Source organism: Citrus sinensis, chromosome 3 (assembly GCF_022201045.2).
Source record: "Citrus sinensis cultivar Valencia sweet orange chromosome 3, DVS_A1.0, whole genome shotgun sequence".
Classification (NCBI taxonomy): domain Eukaryota; kingdom Viridiplantae; phylum Streptophyta; class Magnoliopsida; order Sapindales; family Rutaceae; genus Citrus; species Citrus sinensis.
In genome coordinates this window covers 14915060-14934897 of record NC_068558.1, presented here as the reverse complement: position 1 = coordinate 14934897, position 19838 = coordinate 14915060, and the positions used below count along the sequence as shown (strand labels likewise).

The 19838-nt window shown below is 34.2% G+C and overlaps 1 protein-coding gene and 1 pseudogene across 1 annotated transcript; both read right to left on the bottom strand.

Moving 5' to 3' along the window:
- Window positions 1–4093: 4093 nt before the first annotated feature.
- LOC127901348 (receptor-like protein 33) lies at window positions 4094–7467 on the bottom strand (annotated as a pseudogene).
- LOC127900597 (receptor-like protein Cf-9 homolog) lies at window positions 6354–14941 on the bottom strand. The gene is made up of 4 exons (XM_052435757.1): window positions 14322–14941; window positions 13986–14271; window positions 12783–13802; window positions 6354–6788 (listed from the first exon to the last, which is right to left on the bottom strand). Exons 1-4 carry the CDS (start codon window positions 14939–14941, stop codon window positions 6354–6356), a joined length of 2361 nt encoding a protein of 786 aa, XP_052291717.1.
- Window positions 14942–19838: the final 4897 nt, after the last annotated feature.

Below are 19838 nucleotides of genomic sequence, written 5' to 3'. Positions count from 1 at the left end.
TTAGAAAATACGAAGTGCATTGAAGGTTTTTCGACTTTGATAACAATTCAAACTTGACCGTGCCACTCAAGTTATTTTTGGGGTTGGAAAGCTGCTGGTCTAAATCGTCCTCCACACCAATACAAATTTAAGTCTTGGCAATGGCGTCTGGTCGCAACTCTGCACGACAGCACGACCAATATATGTTGTTGGATTTGATGTTTGCCTTACTCACTTGATTGTCTTCCTAATTACAGTGATTCTATCTCCTAAATGGTTTGTCGTTATCTCCCAAATAGTTAGCCGTTTGATACAGTGATTGCTACAATGACATTATTTTTCAAAATTATATTTTCTCCAAAACTTTCTATAATTATGATATAGCCCCAATATTCATAAAGCTTTACAAATAGGTCCATTTCCAGAGTTTCGAAACAATACTTGTTGATTTCCAAAACTTTCTAAAATTATAGTATGACCTAAACTTTATAAAAATATTTTCAATAGGTTCATTTCTAGAATTTCAAAATAATACTTGTTGATTTCAAAGTTCTCAAAACTTTTTCAATTTAAACCATTAACTTAAAAATAACGAATTTCATAAAATTATTTTTTCATTAAGTATAAAACCTTTTTATTATGAAAATAACATTTATTTAAAAGGTATGAAAAATAATTTGAGTTTTTAAAAGATTAATTATTCTTAATCTTGTTTGTTATCATCAAAATCAGCATTATGGATATATATATGTTAACAAAGGAGAAGAGACAAATTAAGGCAAGGGGGAAATTATGGGAATTGTCATGCATTTGTAGCTCTTTCTCTGCTATCATATCATCAAAACAAAAAAAAGAGGTAAAAAAAACTGAAAAGGCAAAGTCTAACTCATTCCCTGATGATGATGAAGGTGGCATTTTCAATCGATGCCATTGTTTTCAATCGGGTATCTCATCGTTTTGGTGTTGTTTTCAATCAGATATCGCGTTGTTTCGGTTTTGTTTTCAAAAAATGTCGTTGATGAAGATGAAGGTAGTGTTTTCAGCCGTATCGCAATTGGACAACGAAGGCTAATGATGATGATGATGATGATTAACAAAGCCACAAAGGTGGCAATTGGCGAAGCATCGTGGTTTGATTCGATGAGAAGACAAGTTGAAGAGGAAGGAAATAGGATGCTTGAATTTCTTTTTCCTAAATCTTTCTATTTATATTAAAAATAGTTAAAAAAAACTAATATTAAAATAAGATATTAGGGTATGATTTCTAGATTTGCGAGTTCATCCAACCTTGAACCAAACTCGGATACTTCCAGGTCAACAAAATTGTATTCGGATACCATATTTATTTTAATCAAATACGGGTTGAACCCAACCCAAATTGTTTGGGTTTGTCTGGGTCTAGGTCAGGTCCAGTTAAATTGCCATCCCTAGCAACAAGAAGACATAAAATCAAGTCAGAATATTTCTCGCATTTATGGCCTCCGTATTGTTGCTGCCAAATCATGTTCGAAACATAAAATGTTAAGTTTAATTCTCTAACACATCTTCTTCGGTGATATTTTCGCCGTATGGCTTCAACTATGCTGTAATTATGTAAAGTGCAAAGTTGTAATCATTAACTAACTTTCAATCTTGCAGTTGGAGCTTATTCTGTTTGCTTTGGGCGTATGGAAGTATAACTGAATATAAGTAGCCATATCTCTTATGTAAATTTTTCCAAAGCACATATGGGTCATTTACAATGAAATATTCTGTTTGATGATTGACGACGAAGAAAGATCATAACCCTGACACATTCATGAGTAGACGTGTTATTGCCATGCTTGATTGTGTTGTCAGGGCCATGGAATCAAGGTGAATGTCTACATCAAGGATCCATGGCAAGTAATTTTCACTAGATATACTAAGGGCTTCAAACTCAAATTTTGCAAGATTTGTCATCTTTATGGGCTTCGAAATCTTTGAATTTATGGCTTTAGAAATATTTAGGCTTTGGTTTTTATTCCTATAATGTTTTAATATGGATTTTATATGGTTCAACCTAAATTCATGTTGGGATTATATGCTTTTTTAAAGCATATTAATTTATTTTCTGATTAATAAAATATTTGAGATATTTTTAATTGCATAAATATATATTGAAAAAGGTCCGTTTAATCATATTATATGTATTTATGTGATCATCATATGGATTCACATAAGACATAAATACAAGTTATCTTATGATTAAATAAATTTAGTTCGCAGTTGATAAATAGAGTTGGGCACTCTATTTATGTTTAAACTATAGTAAATTTATTGAATGATTTGTCTTAATCATGTATGAATTTACTGATGTAGTTTGACTACATTGAGCTGGATCACATATGAGATTTAATTAACCTTGAAATGATTGTCAGACTTATTAAATCTCATAGGCATTGATTTTACTGTAATCTTAATCTTGAGTTAAATATGATTTCATGATTGTAATTGTTGTTCCATTTGAGTTACCAATGGGTATGACACATACTTGTTGTCAAGATTACCCCGTATCTTAGTGGGAGCAATTATGAGTATTGGAGTTATAGATTGACAATATAGAATTTGTACAACACATCTCTTGATGGGTTTTCGGCACTTGATCATAGAATTCTTTGGCCAGAGTGTGTCAACATATTTAGTATGTTGAAAATGATTATTAGAGAAAACCAGTAAGAATCAAGGAACAAGATGTAATTAAATTAATTGAACAGTTGAGATATCGATTTAATTAATGATGTGGTACAAACGATTGTGCAGTGAAGAAATCAATGTGGCTTGGGTGGAATTATTATTCGAGTATACAATTATGGAGGTCAGTTCCAATCTTTTAGTGGAGTAGATTTGTAATTAAATAATTGGGTTAGTTTAATTACAAGCCTAATTATTGTAGCCACTATTGTATGTTCCAAAATGATCCCCGGGTTAGTTCATTTAATTGATTGCATCATTACTGGATTAATAAGTAAGATAACTAGCTATTTGGGTCAAAAGCCTAAATATATTATTTAGTGGGAGGCTCCATTAATATGCTTAAGTGTAAGGGGCCTTGTGTTATTTTACAAGGTGAGCCCCTATAACACAAGAACAAGTAACGTGACTTTTGTTTTAATTATTTTTTAATTTAAATCAAAAGGGATTTAATAGAATTAAAATAAATAAATAAATATGGAGCCTAGGGTTTCCACTAGATAAAAATATAAAAGGGCTTATTTTCTTTCAAAAGAAAGAGAGCAGCTACTTTATATAGATAAGAGAAAAAGATTTTTTTCTCTATTGTTGAGAGAAAATTTTTTTCGTGCTAGTTACTTTAGTGGTGATAAAGTCGCCCACACGTCAAGTGCAAATCAAACTTGAGTCATAACCTGGAAGATTATTTGGTGGCGGATCGTGATCTAATAAGAATGGTGGTGACAGATCGTGATATGGGAGCCTAAATCACTTCAGCGGAAAAAGCCAAATCGAATTTTCAAGGTACGATTTCTAGATTACAAATTCTTATATATTGTATGAGAGCGATCCTAAAAGATTTTATAAAAAAATTAAAAAACTGTTTTTCTCCAACAATTCACGCCTCAATCTATACGCTTCGGTCTTGATAATTTATACTTCAATTGTACGCTTCAGTCTTGTATGCTTTGGTCTTTGGTTTTAAGAGGCGGATAGATAAGAGAGGGAAAGGATACAAGTACTAGAAGGATCTCGTGTTGATAATATATTATAACGGTGGAGAATATGGGCATGAAGTATTTGATAATTGATGTAAATAATAAAGATTAGATTAAGAAGCTAAATGACATAAGCTAGACATTATGCTAATCTCATTGAAAGCGAGTACAAATGAAGCTAATCCTTGAACGTGGAGCATGTGATCATGTAAACTACAAGCATCACAAGAAATGGTTTGATTTCATGAGATAGCCATACCGTTATTTACACAACCGAAAGAAGGATTTTTATTTAAAAAGCTAATACATAATTTCACATACAATCATCATACATGACTAATGATTCTGCTACCAAAAAAACAAAGCAACTATTATTGAACAGGAAAAACACTTGAAACTTAATCTTATCCTATGGCTTAATTTCAGTTATTTGTATTTTTCTTCTACGTTCTATGTCTTGGTCTTCGTCTTCTTACCTTATTCTGCTGATCTCTTTCAACCATCTTCACTAACCATCGGGGTCTTCCTATTGACAATACCATGTATCCAATCGACAATCCAATCACCAGTCCAGATGCATACCCCAGCTTCGCCATTTTCCAGTCAAACCAGCTGGCAGTTTCATCTTCCTCATGATCAGTAGAAGCCGAAGGAGGTGCTTTTGGCAGCCCGTCATTGCTACATGTTACTGTCAACGGCTCTCCACACAAATGAATATTCCCAATGTAGGAATTATTATCAAATGTATTAAATTGATTGCCTCGTGGAATGCGTCCCCAAAGCTGGTTATACGAAAGATTTAATGATGCAAGGGCTGTAACAGCTAGTAACTGCTCTGGAATTATTCCATGAAGCTTGTTGAAAGAGAGGTCCAATGATTCAAGTGCTGTCATATTCCCCAAGGACGCCGGAATATTACCTGTCAGGCTATTGTGTGAAAGATTGAGAGCACTTTGAGTGATTTAAAGTTTCCTAGTACTTCAGGAACCTCTCCATGGAACCGATTGCTTGAAAAATCCATAGCTCTAAATATTATCAAGATCTTGTACAGTAGAACATCCTGTCCTTTCATTGCAACAGTTACAGAATCTAGATAGTAGAAACCACCAATATATTGAAGTCCAAATTTCATTTCGTCCACAATCTTCATTGCTTCCATACTTACAAAGATCGTTCTTGGCAGAGAACCAGTGAATTCATTATGAGAGAGATCAATGATTCGAAGGGCTTGAAAGGGAAACGTACTCTTGGACTTGCATAGTGGACCATAGAATCGATTAGACCTCAAGACCAGAATTTTTAGCTTCGGAAGAGATCCCAACCAACACGGAAATGTGTCACTTATCATGTTTTCCCCCACATTGACAACTTCCAGTATGCGACAATTCGCCAAAGATCTTGGTAATGGCCCTTCCAACTTGTTGCTATTAAGGTCAAGACTCGTTAAATAACGTGCATTTGCAAAATTATCATGGATCTGACCCTCAAGGCTGTTGTTCTTCAAGTCCAGAAAAATCAGCTGAGTGCTAAAGTTTCCAAGACATGAAGGAATTGTTCCGCTCAAATTATTGTGAGATAAGGAAAGATATTGAAGGGAACTCAAACTGCAAATCGACGGAGGGATCGCTCCAGACAATTTGTTGTTCGAAACTGAGAAGACTTGTGTCGAAGGTGGTGGAACCAGAATTGATCCTTGAATTTTGTTGTTCCGCAGATCAAGAGTCTTAATATTCTTCCATGGATGTAGCGCTATATGCGTCAGAAAATTGTTGGAAAGATCAAGATCAATCAAACTCTTCCATCCTTTAGAATCAAGTTTTGAAATTCGACCACGAATTCTACCGTTGGAGAGGTCTAAGCTTGTTAACTTTTCTGAGTTTCTCAAGAAACTGGGGAACTGGTTGATATTGCAATTAGATAAATTCAATTCCTGTAGACTAGGTAAGGAATATTTGATATCCATATTGCTAGCGGAAGTAAATGAGAGTAGGCTGTTGTTTGAAAGATAAAGATATTGAACGCTTTTCAACTTTGAGAACATGTCGAACTTAACAGTGCCACTCAAGTTGTTTGATGAAAGATCGAGATGAGTGAGGTTCGATAGTTGAAAGATGGAATAAGGAATTGCACCATGTATCTCATTTTTTTGCAAACTAACTTCTTGTAGTGAATTAGGGGACTGGAATGGATCAATAGGACCATTAAGCTTGTTCCACGCAAGGTTTATAGACATCAAAGAAGGCAGAGTGAACAGCCAGGATGGTACTCTACCTTGTAGAGAGTTTGAAGAAAAGTCTAAAGTGGCTAAATATGACAGTCCACTTACATGTTGGGGCAGGTGGCCAGTAAGATAATTTGATGCGAACACAATTTCAGTAGCTCTAGTGAGGTTTCCAATTGAAGATGGAATTGACCCGGTGAAATTGCAGCCTCCGATATGCACAATCTCCAAGAACAATAGATTTCCAATTGAATCGGGTATTTTACCTGCGAAATTAGTGGAAGAAAGATGCAACTTCCTAAGAGGACTACTCCAGTTAGAATTTGGGAGATGACCACTGAGTTGATTGTTTCCCTGTAAATTGAGTGCTTGAAGGTTTGGAAGACGAAAAATTTCATCTGGGAAATTTCCTTGTATACTAGCTCTATTGAGATCGAGATCCGTCATTGTTGAAGACAAGTTTATCAGAGAAAAGGTTTGATCAAAGACAAGTTTGTTGCTTCGAGTTTGAGAAGGCTTAACTTTGTTAGGTTACTCACAAGCAAATCAAAAGTTTTTTCTTCGATTGTCAAGTCATTTTCGGAAAGGTCAAGATGAGTTAGTTTGGACAAGTGGGATATTTCATATGGGACTAGACCACCGAAATAAGAAGAAGAGAGATTAAGATATGTCAATTCCTTTAGCCGTCCAATCACAGGAGAGATTTGAGAACCGCCAAAATCGTTAAAAGCAAGGTTGAGAGATTGGAGATGGGAAAGATGGAAGAGGCTGCTATTGTCATCGATGCTGCCTTCAAGCCTACTGCAACTGCTGTCGAGGCCAATAACGTTTCCAGTCACATTATCACATGTTACACCATCCCATAAGCAGCAGTCGGTACCCTCTGTCCAAGAATTCGTCTGAGGATAAAAAAATTGTCCATTACAATAAGAGTAATACCCAGAACTGAAAAAAGTTTTATTTCTAAATTGAAGCAAAGCTAAACCTTCTTCGGGAGGGCAGAAATGAGTTGTTTTAGGAGATGAGTAATGGAAAGATGATGAACAATCAACTTGAAAGTAACCAAACAAACACAAGAAGTAGAAGAAGAAGAGGGTACAGGAGACTTGATTACAATGCCATACGAACCTCTCCGTCATCATTTCTAAGAATCAATACTCAGAAACTTGACAATTAATGTCTAATTGTTAAGAGGTAGATGATAAATGTTCATACAGAGGAGTTTTTATATGCATTCCGTGGCCGGTATGTTTGGACTTTTGTATTTCATTTCCAGGCATGTTCCAAGTTGGTCAAAGATTAATATATCTGAAATGCGTTAAATTATGAAATGCAGTTAATGGACCCAAAAAAAAAATTCCATGAAATGCATGATCGTCCAAATGGTGTGAATTAAGCAGGCATGCCATGGACAAAAAAGGAAAAAAAAATCAATAAACGGTACCCAGCAATTAATGTTAAAGTAAATATATGTTTTTAAATACGAGAATGTGGAATTTTTTACTAATAGATTTAATTTTGAAATAGCAGAATCAGTGAGTATATACGAGAAATATTGACCCCATGCAGATGAGTTAAATATTCCGCATCCTTTCAGCCGGCCAATTTTCTGCATCCTTTCAGCCGGCTGAAACCCAAAACAAAATATATACGAGAAATATATTTTTTAGGATTTATTGACTGAAATCGAATGGAAGTTGCTGAAACCAAAAACAAAATAATAATTAGTGGAGCACCAGATGGAAGGATTAAATTATTATCCATTAATAGCACACCGTCACATTTTGACTGTTTTTCTGTTTGTTGTCACTATTTGTCGTAAAAATAAATTCCAACAATGTCTAAAATATTACTAAAAAAAGATTGATGTAAAAAATCTTCAAGCGAGAAAAATTGTTTTAATTTAACATTTTTTTTTCTTTTTTCCGAATATAGCATTCTCATTAAAACGAATTGAGTATTCGCGAAAATACTCGCTCATCAATTAACCTGCAAGAACGTCATAAAGCAATTTGCATGAAAAATAATCGTTCAAAAAATCTGTACTCCAAGAAATTCAAATCAGTCTCCTCATTGATTTCTCCTTCTTACGCCTCTGCTTCTCTCTCTCATTTGGATATCTAAGCCACCCTTTTATAGGTTTTTATTTGGGGCCGATTAAATTTTACCTGATGGGCTGTTATGTTAAAATTTTGTAAATTGTTTTACACAATAAAATTAAAATTGAAGGGATGTCATTCAATCCTAGTGCATATGTGCAAGGAGGGCAATGCTCATAGTTTGGAGACTGTTTTGCACATTACAATTGTGAAGGTCCATATTAGCTTAACTTATACATACATTTAACTGAATGAGATAATTGAATTAAGGATTGGAGGACTTCTATTTAAAGATTGAACACTTTGACTGATTTAAAATTCCTAATTAAGCATGTTAGGAATCTCTCCGTGGAAATGATTGCTGGAAAAGTCCATAGCTCTAAATATGATCAAGATCTTGTACATTAGAACATCTCTCCTTTTCATTGCCACCGTCATAGAATCGTCGTAGTAGTATCAGCTATATATTGAACTCCTTATTCCTTTTCCTCCACATTCTCCATTGCTTCCATGCCTACAAATATCTTTCTTGGCAGAAAACCTGTGAGTTCATGATGAATGGTTGTTCGTCATAAATCAATGATTCCAAGGTCTTGAAAGCTTACCGCGCCGGGGAGGGGGGGGGGGGGGGGGGGGGAACATCTCGAAAGGGAAATATGACTTTGGAATTGCACATGGGATCTACTTGATCAAAACCAGAATTTTCAGTTTAGGAAGCGATACCAACCAGCAGGGAAATGTGCCACATATCATGTTGTTCCTCCCAATGATAACTTCCAGCTCAGTACAATTAGCCAAAGATTTTGGTAATTGCCCTTCTTGCTTATTGCTATTGAGATCAAGACTCGTCAAAGAACTTCTATTTACAAAAGTATCAGGGATGCAATCCTGAACGTTATTTATTCTTCAAGTGCAGAATAATGAGCCGAGTGCTGAAGTCTCTAAGGCATGGTGGAATGGTTCCGCTCAAATTGTTGTCCAAAAAGGATAGATATTCAAGTGAGTCAAGTTGCAAATTGGTGGAGGGATCTGTCCGGACAATTTTTTGTGCGAAACTACGAAGTGCATTAAAGGTTTTTCAACTTTGATAACAGTTCACACTTGACCGTGCCACTCAAGTTATTTTTGGGGCAGGAAAGCTGCTGGTCCAAATCGTCTGTCCCCACCAATACAAATTTAAGTCTTGGCATTGGCGCCTGGTCGCAGCTCTGCACGACAGCACGACCGGATTTGAAAACAATTTGACTCTCTATCTCTAAGTCAAATATTAGAGACTTTGAAGATTGATAATACCCATAGTTGAACACACAAGAGTGTTCATAACCTGTGTTCATAACTTTTGAATCGTTAGAGTTTTCTTTCATATAAATCGATTTGATCCGATTTTGTGTACTTTGTAATGACTTGTTGAGTGCATGCACATTGTTTGAACAAATTCCTGAACAAAACTTAACTTAGCCATTTTTTATTTTTCACTTGCTTAGACATTTGTTGGGAGGAAAATGATGAAACAATGTGCACGAAGATCCTGAGCCTGTTACTCCCCAGCTCTCATCAGCTGCTGGTGGTAAAAAATATGCGGCTGGATTTGATGTTTGCCTTACTCACCTGATTGTCTTCCTAATTACAGCGATTCTATTTTATGGTAACTGAAATCGCCGCTAGGGATCACTCGAGTTTAAATTCTGAAGTGGTAGCGAAGAATTGAAATCCACAGGCACCTTGATTTCTAACGTTCTTTGTTGGGTTGGTCTAATTATCTTTTATGCATTCTTGAAAAATACTTATATATTATGCAAACATTAGGTGGATGAGATTTGTACATGGGTTGTGGATATCTGCATAATCTCTTCAAAGAGATTATGTAGATGAATGTCAACCATTAGATCGTAAACATTTAAAATCTAATGGATACTTTTTAATACTGGTGACAAAGTTCAAATTAATTAAAACCATTCATGAAATCTAACAATGGAAACGTAGGGATGAACTGTCCGTGCGAATGGACTGAAGCTTAGGCCATTGGACGTGATAATGCTAAAGAATAAAACTGTTAAAAAAAATAGGAAAAAGATCATCCACACTTTTAAGGTTTGTTAAAATAGTTATATAGACTCATTTAGTTTTAGAAGTGGTTATACGGACTCCTTTTTTACTATTGTAACCTTTAATTGTAATCAAACATTTTATAACAAATGCAAATAAAATATTAAAATAAATATGATTAATGAAATAACACACACATATATATATAATATCATAAAAATCATTTTTAATTAAGTTATTATTGATATGAAATATTTTATTAATACTTAAATACATTATTCCAAAAATTAACTTTAAAATTTATGCTAATGTAGACATGATTTAAAAAATATATATAAATATTATAAATATAGAATATGAAATTTAGATTTTTTATTGTTATTTTGAATTTCAAGATCCGATTATTTTAATATTATTAATCTTAAAATAGATTAATAAAATATTAAAGCATATTTATATTATTTTATATGTTAGATTATATATTTTAATATTACACAAGTGATTATTATAGAATGTTATTTGAAGTCATTTTTTGGGTTGTTATAATCAAAGGGTATAATTATTAAAAAAGACCCTGTATGACCATTTATAAAAGCAAAGGATCTATGTAACTATTTAAGCAAACTTTGAAGGTGAATTTTTTTCCCTATATATAAGTCCTTTTCAACCAATCTTGCTAACAAAAATAAATTTTTACGTAGCATTCATCAACTCAAGATGAGTATCAGTATAAATAAAGTTTGTCAATAAACTCCCACAAAAAGGAGAGATAAAACTCTCACAAATGTTCTTATAAGAACCGAAATATAATGAAAGAAAAAGGATTTAATTATCTATAATGTTTTTCACAATGAAACACCAAAACAAATAAGTGGAGAATAACATATATATTGTCATTATTAGAAGTAGCCTGTCAAACTTGGAATCTTCATCGAGGGTTGGTGCTTAATAGTGAGGTCAAAAGCAAACTCAAGTGCTACACGCATATGTATTACATTAATCAACAACCTTTTTTTTCCTCTTAAAAGATAGAGAGATGGACAAAACTCAAATTACTATTTTAATCATATGTCTCCTTAGGATTTGAACTTTGGTAGCCAATCAAATAAAATTGTTTGAAAGCCATTTAGTAAAGTCTTTGCTAGCAATTAACAACAATTTCTATATATGCATTTTGATAATATTCATTCTCATGCAACTGCAATTCTCGTGCTGCAGCTGAATTAAATAAATATCAATACTCACACTAATTACTATGTCTTTATTCTTGAAAGATAGATAATAAACGAAGAAACCAAATGTAATGGATTAATTATATGTAAGAAAGGTTTGATTCAAGTAGCATACTACTTTTTCTTAGAAACAAGGAAGAAAAGTAAGTGACCTATACTAGGAGCAAGTTGCTTCTTGAGCATCAAAGACTCTTCATTTACTATTTATTGTATTGTTGGTTATTTATAGAATGAATCAATGCAATCAATAACATAGCAAATAAAAAATTGAATTAGTCTTTTTAGGACTTGCCTCTATCCCTATGTGGCTTACTGTAAACCCTAAAAACTTGTCTAAGCTCACTCCAAACACACTTCTCAGGATTAAGTTTCGTCTGGTAGTTCTTAAGTAGGTCGAGGACTCCTCTAAATCCTAAACTTTCTCATTGAGATCTGTAGATTCAGTGATCATGTCATCTATAAGCACCTCTATATTAAGGGCATAAAGATCTTATTCATTAGCCTCTGGTATGTTATCCCAGTGTTTTTCAACCTAGAAATCATCACTTTATAGCAATACAACCCTAACTAATGATGAAAAAGGTCTTCTTTGTATCTGGTTCGAACAAGGGATATTATCTAGTGCAATAGCTAAAACAATGATCATGCACTAGATAAATCGATTATTATGAAAGTCATTTCAAGGAGGGTTCTCTTATAACCCTAAAAAAGCATCCATGAAACTAAGGAGTCCATGTTTTATTTGAATCGATCAGTTGATTCATCTTTGGCAATGAAAACCTATCTTTGGGGCACAACTTGTTGAGATCCATAAAGTCTATGCACAATATCCACTTGCCATTCGCCTTCTTTACCAAGACCATATTAGAAATTCAATTTGGGTAATTCACCTTCTTGATGAAACCAACTAATAGAAGCTTGTTACCTTCAATATACAAGTACCAGAGCAATCTCATGTTGATAATATATTATAACTGTGGAAAAATGGGCAGGACGTATTTGATAATTGATGTAAATAATAAAGATTAGATTAAGTATGAGAGGCTAAATGATATAAGCTAGAAAATATTATTACTAATCTCGGATTGAAAGTGAGTAAAAATGAAGCTAACCCATGAATTATAATGATGGGCAGCCAATTAAATGTTGCCACCATTTAAGTCACAAATGTGTGGCTGTTCTTTCATGTAAATCTTATCCAAATTACTTGCTATTTACTTGACTAACTAAGCGGTGGAGCATGTGATGTAAACCACAAGCATCACAAGAAATGGTTTGATTTGAGTAGATAGCCGTACCGTTATTTACACAACAGAAAGAAGGATTTTTATTTAAAAAGCTAGTACATAATTTCACATACAATCATCATACACGACTAATGATTCAGCTACTGAAAAAACAAAGGACCTATTATTGAACAGCCAAAACACTTGAAACTTAATCTTATCCTATAGCTAAATTTCAGTTATTTGTATTTTTTTTTCTACATTCTATGTCTTGGTCTTCGTCTTCTTACCTTCTTCTGCTGATCTCTTTCAACCATCTTCACTAACCATCGTGGTCTTCCAATTGAAAATACCATGTATCCAATTGACAATCCAATCACCACTCCAGATGCATACCCCAGCTTCGCCATTTTCCAGTCAAACCAGCTTGGAGTTTCATCTTCCTCGTGATCAGTAGAAGCCGAAGGAGGTGCTTTTGGCTGCCCGTCATTGCTACATGTTACTGTCAACGGCTCCCCACACAAATGAATATTCCCAATGTAGGAATCATTATCAAATGTATTAAATTGATTGCCTCGAGGAATGCGTCCCCGAAGCCGATTATATGAAAGATTTAATGATGCAAGGGCTGTAACACCTAATAACTGCTCTGGAATTCTTCCATGAAGCCTGTTGAAAGAGAGGTCCAATGATTCAAGTGCTGTCATATTCCCCAAGGACGCCGGAATATTACCTGTCAGGCCATTCTGTGAAAGGTTGAGCACTTTGAGTGATTTAAAGTTTCCTAGTACTTCAGGAATCTCTCCATTGAACTGATTACTTGAAAAATCCATAGCTCTAAATATGAGCAAGATCTTGCTCAGGTTAACTTCCAGTCCTTTCATTGCAACAGTTACAGTATCTTTATAGTAGAAACCACCAATATATTGAAGTCCAAATTCCGTTTCGTCGACATTATTCATTGCTTCCATACTTACAAAGATCGCTCTTGGCAGAAAACCAGTGAATTCATTACGAGAGAGATCAATGATTCGAAGGGCTTGAAAGGGCAACGTAATATTGGACTTGCATAGTGGACCATAGAATCGATTAGATCTCAAGACCAGAATTTTTAGCTTCGGAAGAGATCCCACCCAACACGGAAATGTGTCACTTATCATGTTGTTCCCCACATTGACAACTTCCAGCATGTTACAATTCGCCAAAGATCTTGGTAATGGCCCTTCCAACTTGTTGCTATTAAGGTCAAGACTCCTTAAAGAACTTGCATTTGCAAATGTATCATGGATGTGACCCTCAAGGCTGTTGTTCTTCAAGTCCAGAATAATCAGCTCAGTGCTAAAGTTTCCAAGACACGAAGGAATCGTTCCACTCAAGTTGTTGTGAGATTAGGAAAGATATTGAAGGGAACTCAAACTGCAAATCGACGGAGGGATCTGTCCGGACAATTTGTTGTTCGAAACTAAGAAGACTTGTGTTGAAGGTGGTGGAACCAGAATTGATCCTTGGATTTTGTTGTTTTGAAGATCAAGAATTTTAATCTCCTGCCATGGATGTAGCTCTACATGTGTCAGAAAGTTGTTGGAAAGATGAAGATCAATCAAATTCTTCCATCCTTCAGAATCATGTTTTGAAATTCGACCATGAATTCTACCATTGGAGAGGTCTAAGCTTGTTAACTTTCCTGAGTTTCTCAAGACACGTGGGAACTGGTTGACATTGCAATTAGATAAATTCAATTCCTGTAGACTAGGTAAGGAATATTTGATATCCATATTGCTAGAGGAAGTAAATGAGAGTAGGCTGTTAACTTTGAGAACATGTCGAACTTGACAGTGCCACTCAAGTTGTTTGATGTAAGATCGAGATAAGTGAGGTTCACTAGTTGAAAGATGGAACTAGGAATTGTGCCATGTATCTCATTTTTTTGCAATCGAACTTCTTGTAGTGAATTAGGCGACTGGAATGGATTAATAGGACCATTGAGCATGTTATTTGAAAGATCTAGAGAAACCAAAGAAGGCAGAGTGAACAACCAGGATGGTACCCTGCCTTGTAGAGAGTTTCCAGAAAGGTCTAAAGTGGTTAAATATGACAGTCCACTTACATGATGGGGCAGGTGGCCAGTAAGATGATTTGATGCGAACACAATTTCAGTAGCTCTAGTGAGGTTTCCAATTGATGTTGGAATTGACCCGGTGAAACTGCAGCCTTCGATATGTACAATCTCCAAGAACAATAGATTTCCAATTGAATCGGGTATTTTACCTGCGAAGTTAGTGGAAGAAAGATACAACTTCCTAAGAGGACTACTCCAGTTAGAATTTGGGAGATAACCAGTGAGTTTACTGTTTCCATATAAATAGAGTGCTTGAAGGTTTGGAAGACGAAAAATTTCATCAGGGAAATTTCCTTGTAAACTAGCTCCACTGAGATCGAGAGCCGTCATTGTTGAAGACAAGTTTAGAAGAGAAAAAGATTTGATCAAAGACATGTTTGTTGTTCCGAGATTGAGAAGGCTTAAATTTGTTAGGTTACTCACAACCAAATCAAAAGTTTTTTGTTCGATTGTCAAGAAGTAATTTAGGGAAATTTCAAGATGAGTTAGTTTGGACAAGTGAGAGATTTCATATGGGACTAGACTACCGAAATAAGAAAAAGAGAGGTTAAGATATGTCAATTCCTTTAGCCGTCCAATCTCGGGAGAGATTTGAGAACCACCGAAATCGTTAAAAGCAAGGTTGAGAGATTGGAGATGGGAAAGATGGAAGAGGCTGCTATTGTCATCGATGCTGCCTTCAAGCCTACTGCAACTGCTGTCGAGGCCAATCACGTTTCCTGTCACATTATCACATGAGTTGAAGCAAAGCTAAACTTTGGTCGGGAGGGCAGAAATGAGTTGTTTTAGGAGATGAGTAATGGAAAGATGATGAACAATCAACTTGAAAATAACCAAACAAACACAAGAAGAAGTAGAAGAAGAAGAGGGCACAGGAGACTTGATTATAATGCCATACGAACCTCTCCGTCATCATTTCTAAGAATCAATACTCAGAAACTTGACAATTAATGTCAAATTGTTAAGAGGCAGATGATAAATGTTAATACAGAGGCGTTCTTATATATTGGCATTTCGTGGACGAAATCTTTTGACTTTTGTATTTCATTTCCAGGCATGTTCCAATTTGGTCAATGATTAATATATCTGAAATGCATCAAATTATGAAATGCAATTAATGGACCAAAAAAAAAAAATTCCATGAAATGTACGATCGTCCAAATGGTGTGAATTAAGCGAGCATGCAATGGACAAAAAAGAAAAAAGAAATCAATAAACGGTACCCATCAATTAATGATGAAGTAAATAGATGTTTGTAAATACGAGAATGTGGAATTTTTAGCTAATAAATTTAATTTTGATATAGTATAATCAGTGAGTATATACGAGAAATATTGGCCGCACATGAGTTAAATTTTCTGTATCCTTTCAGCCGGCCAATTTTCTGGGTCCTTTCGGCCGGCCAATATCATTTTTTAGGATTTGTTGACTGAAATCCAACGGATGGAAGTTACTGTAATAAAAAACAAAATAATAATAAGTATTATCTATTAATAGCGCACCGTCACATTACAATTGTGAAGGTCCATATTAGCTTAACTTATACATACATTTAACTGAATGAGATAATTGAATTAAGGATTGGAGGACTTCTATTTAAAGATTGAACACTTTGACTGATTTAAAATTCCTAATTAAGCATGTTAGGAATCTCTCCGTGGAAATGATTGCTGGAAAAGTCCATAGCTCTAAATATGATCAAGATCTTGTACATTAGAACATCTCTCCTTTTCATTGCCACCGTCATAGAATCGTCGTAGTAGTATCAGCTATATATTGAACTCCTTATTCCTTTTCCTCCACATTTCTCCATTGCTTCCATGCCTACAAATATCTTTCTTGGCAGAAAACCTGTGAGTTCATGATGAATGGTTGTTCGTCATAAATCAATGATTCCAAGGTCTTGAAAGCTTACCGCGCCGGGGAGGGGGGGTGGGGAACATCTCGAAAGGGAAATATGACTTTGGAATTGCACATGGGATCTACTTGATCAAAACCAGAATTTTCAGCTTAGGAAGCGATACCAACCAGCAGGGAAATGTGCCACTTATCATGTTGTTCCTCCCAATGATAACTTCCAGCTCAGTACAATTAGCCAAAGATTTTGGTAATTGCCCTTCTTGCTTATTGCTATTGAGATCAAGACTCGTCAAAGAACTTCTATTTACAAAAGTATCAGGGATGCAATCCTGAACGTTATTTATTCTTCAAGTGCAGAATAATGAGCCGAGTGCTGAAGTCTCTAAGGCATGGTGGAATGGTTCCGCTCAAATTGTTGTCCAAAAAGGATAGATATTCAAGTGAGTCAAGTTGCAAATTGGTGGAGGGATCTGTCCGGACAATTTGTTGTTAGAAACTACGAAGTGCATTAAAGGTTTTTCAACTTTGATAACAGTTCACACTTGACCGTGCCACTCAAGTTATTTTTGGGGCAGGAAAGCTGCTGGTCCAAATCGTCCGTCCCCACCAATACAAATTTAAGTCTTGGCATTGGCGCCTGGTCGCAGCTCTGCACGACCGCACGACCGGATTTGAAAACAATTTGACTCTCTATCTCTAAGTCAAATATTAGAGACTTTGAAGATTGATAATACCCATAGTTGAACACACAAGAGTGTTCATAACCTGTGTTCATAACTTTTGAATCGTTAGAGTTTTCTTTCATATAAATCGATTTGATCCGATTTTGTGTACTTTGTAATGACTTGTTGAGTGCATGCACATTGTTTGAACAAATTCCTGAACAAAACCTAACTTAGCCATTTTTTATTTTTCACTTGCTTAGACATTTGTTGGGAGGAAAATGATGAAACAATGTGCACGAAGATCCTGAGCCTGTTACTCCCCAGCTCTCATCAGCTTCTGGTGGTAAAAAATGTGCGGCTGGATTTGATGTTTGCCTTACTCACCTGATTGTCTTCCTATTTACAGCGATTCTATTTTATGGTAACTGAAATCGCCGCTAGGGGATCACTCGAGTTTAAATTCTGAAGTGTTAGCGAAGAATTGAAATCCACAGGCAACTTGACTTCCAACGGTCTTTGTTGGGTTGGTCTAATTATATTTTATGCATTCTTGAAAAATACTTATATATTATGGAAGCAGTATGTGGATGAGATTTGTACATGGGTTGTGGATATTTGCATAATCTCTTCAAAGAGATTATTGAAGAGATTATGTGGATGAATGTCAACCATTAGATCGTAAACATTTAAAATCTAATGGGTACTTTGTAATACCGGTAACAAAAGTCAAATTAATCAAAACCGTTCATGAAATCTAAAGAAGGAGACATAGGGATGCACAATCCGTCCGAATGGACTGTAGCTTAGGCCATTGGACGTGATAATGCTAAAGAATAAAGCTGTTAAAAAAAAAGTAGGGAAAAGACTATCCACACCTTTAAGGTTTGTTGAAATAGTTATATAGACTCATTTAGTCTCAGAAATAGTTATATGGACTCCTTTTTTACTATTATACCCTTTGATTGTAATCAAACATTTTATAATAAATGCAAATAAAATATTAAAATAAATATAATTAATGAAATAACATATACATATCATAAAAATCATTTTAATTAAGCTATTATCGATATCACATATTTTATTAATACTTAAATACATTATTCCAAAAATTAACTTTAAAATTTATGCTAATGTAGACATAATTTAAAAAAATATATAAATATTATAAATATAAAATATAAAATATAGATTTTCTACTGTTATTTTGATTTTCAAGATACAATTATTTTAATATTGTTAATCTTAAAATAGATTAATAAAATATTACAGCATATTTGATAGATTAATAAATTAAGAAAATTTTATTATTCAAATAATTTATAAAATTTATATTTTTTTAGATGTTAGATTATATATTTTAATATTAGATATGTGCTTATTATAGAATGTTATTTGAAGTCATTTTTTGGGTTGTTATAATCAAAGGGTATAATTGTTAAAAAATAGCCTGTATGACCATTTATAAAAGCAAAGGATTTATGTGATTATTTAAGCAAACTTTGAAGGTGAATTTTTTTCCCCAAATACATGTATATATATATTCCTTTACAACTAATCTTGCTAATAAAAATAAATTTTTACATTGCATTTGTCAACTCAAGATGAGTATCAGTATAAATAAAGTTTGTCAATAAACTCCCATAAAAAGGAGAGATAAAACTCTCACAAATGTTCTTGTAAGAACCAAAATATAATGAAAGAAAAAGGATTTAATTATCTATTCTGTTTTTCACAATGAAAACACCAAAACAAATAAGTGGAGAACAACATATATATTGTCATTATTAGAAGTAGCTTGTTAGACTTGGAATCTCCATCAAGGGTTGGTTGTTAGACTTGGAATCTCCATCAAATTATGATATGCAATTAACGGACCCAAAAAAAAAAAAGAAAAAAAAATCCATGAAATGCATGATCGTCCAAACGGTGTGAATTAAGCAAGCATGCAAAGCACAAAAAAGAAAAAAAAATCAATAAAGTGTACCCATCAATTAATGTTAAAGTAAATATATGTTTTTAAGTACGAGCATGTGGAATTTTTAGCTAATAAATTGAATTTTGAAATAGTATAATCAGTCAGTATATACGAGAAATAATGGCCGCACATGAGTTAAATTTTCTGTATCCTTTCAGCCGGCCAATTTTCTGCATCCTTTCAGCCGGCCAATATCAGTTTTTAGGATTTGTTGACTGAAATCCAACAGATGGAAGTTACTGAAACCAAAAACAAAATAATAATAAGTAGTGGAGAATCGGACGGAAGGATTAAATTATTATCTATTAATATAACACCGTCACATACTCGCATGCTGACTGTTTTTCTCTTTTGTTGTCTCTATTTGTCGTAAAAATAAATTCCAACAATGTCTAAAATATTACTAAAAAAAAATTGATATAAAAAACCTTCAAGCGAGAAAACTTGTTTGAATTTAACATTTTTTTTCTTTTTTCCGAATATAGCATTCTCAAATAAAACAAATTGAGTATTCGCGAAAATACTCACTCATCAATTAACCTGCAAGAAAGTCATAAAGCAATTTACACGAAAAATAATCGTTCAAAAAATCTGTACTCCAAGAAATTCAAATCAGTCTCCTTATTGATTTCTCCTTCTTACGCCTCTGCTTCTCTATTTCATTTGGATCTCTAATGGGGCCGATTAAATTTTACCTGATGGTCTGTTATGTTAAAATTTTGTA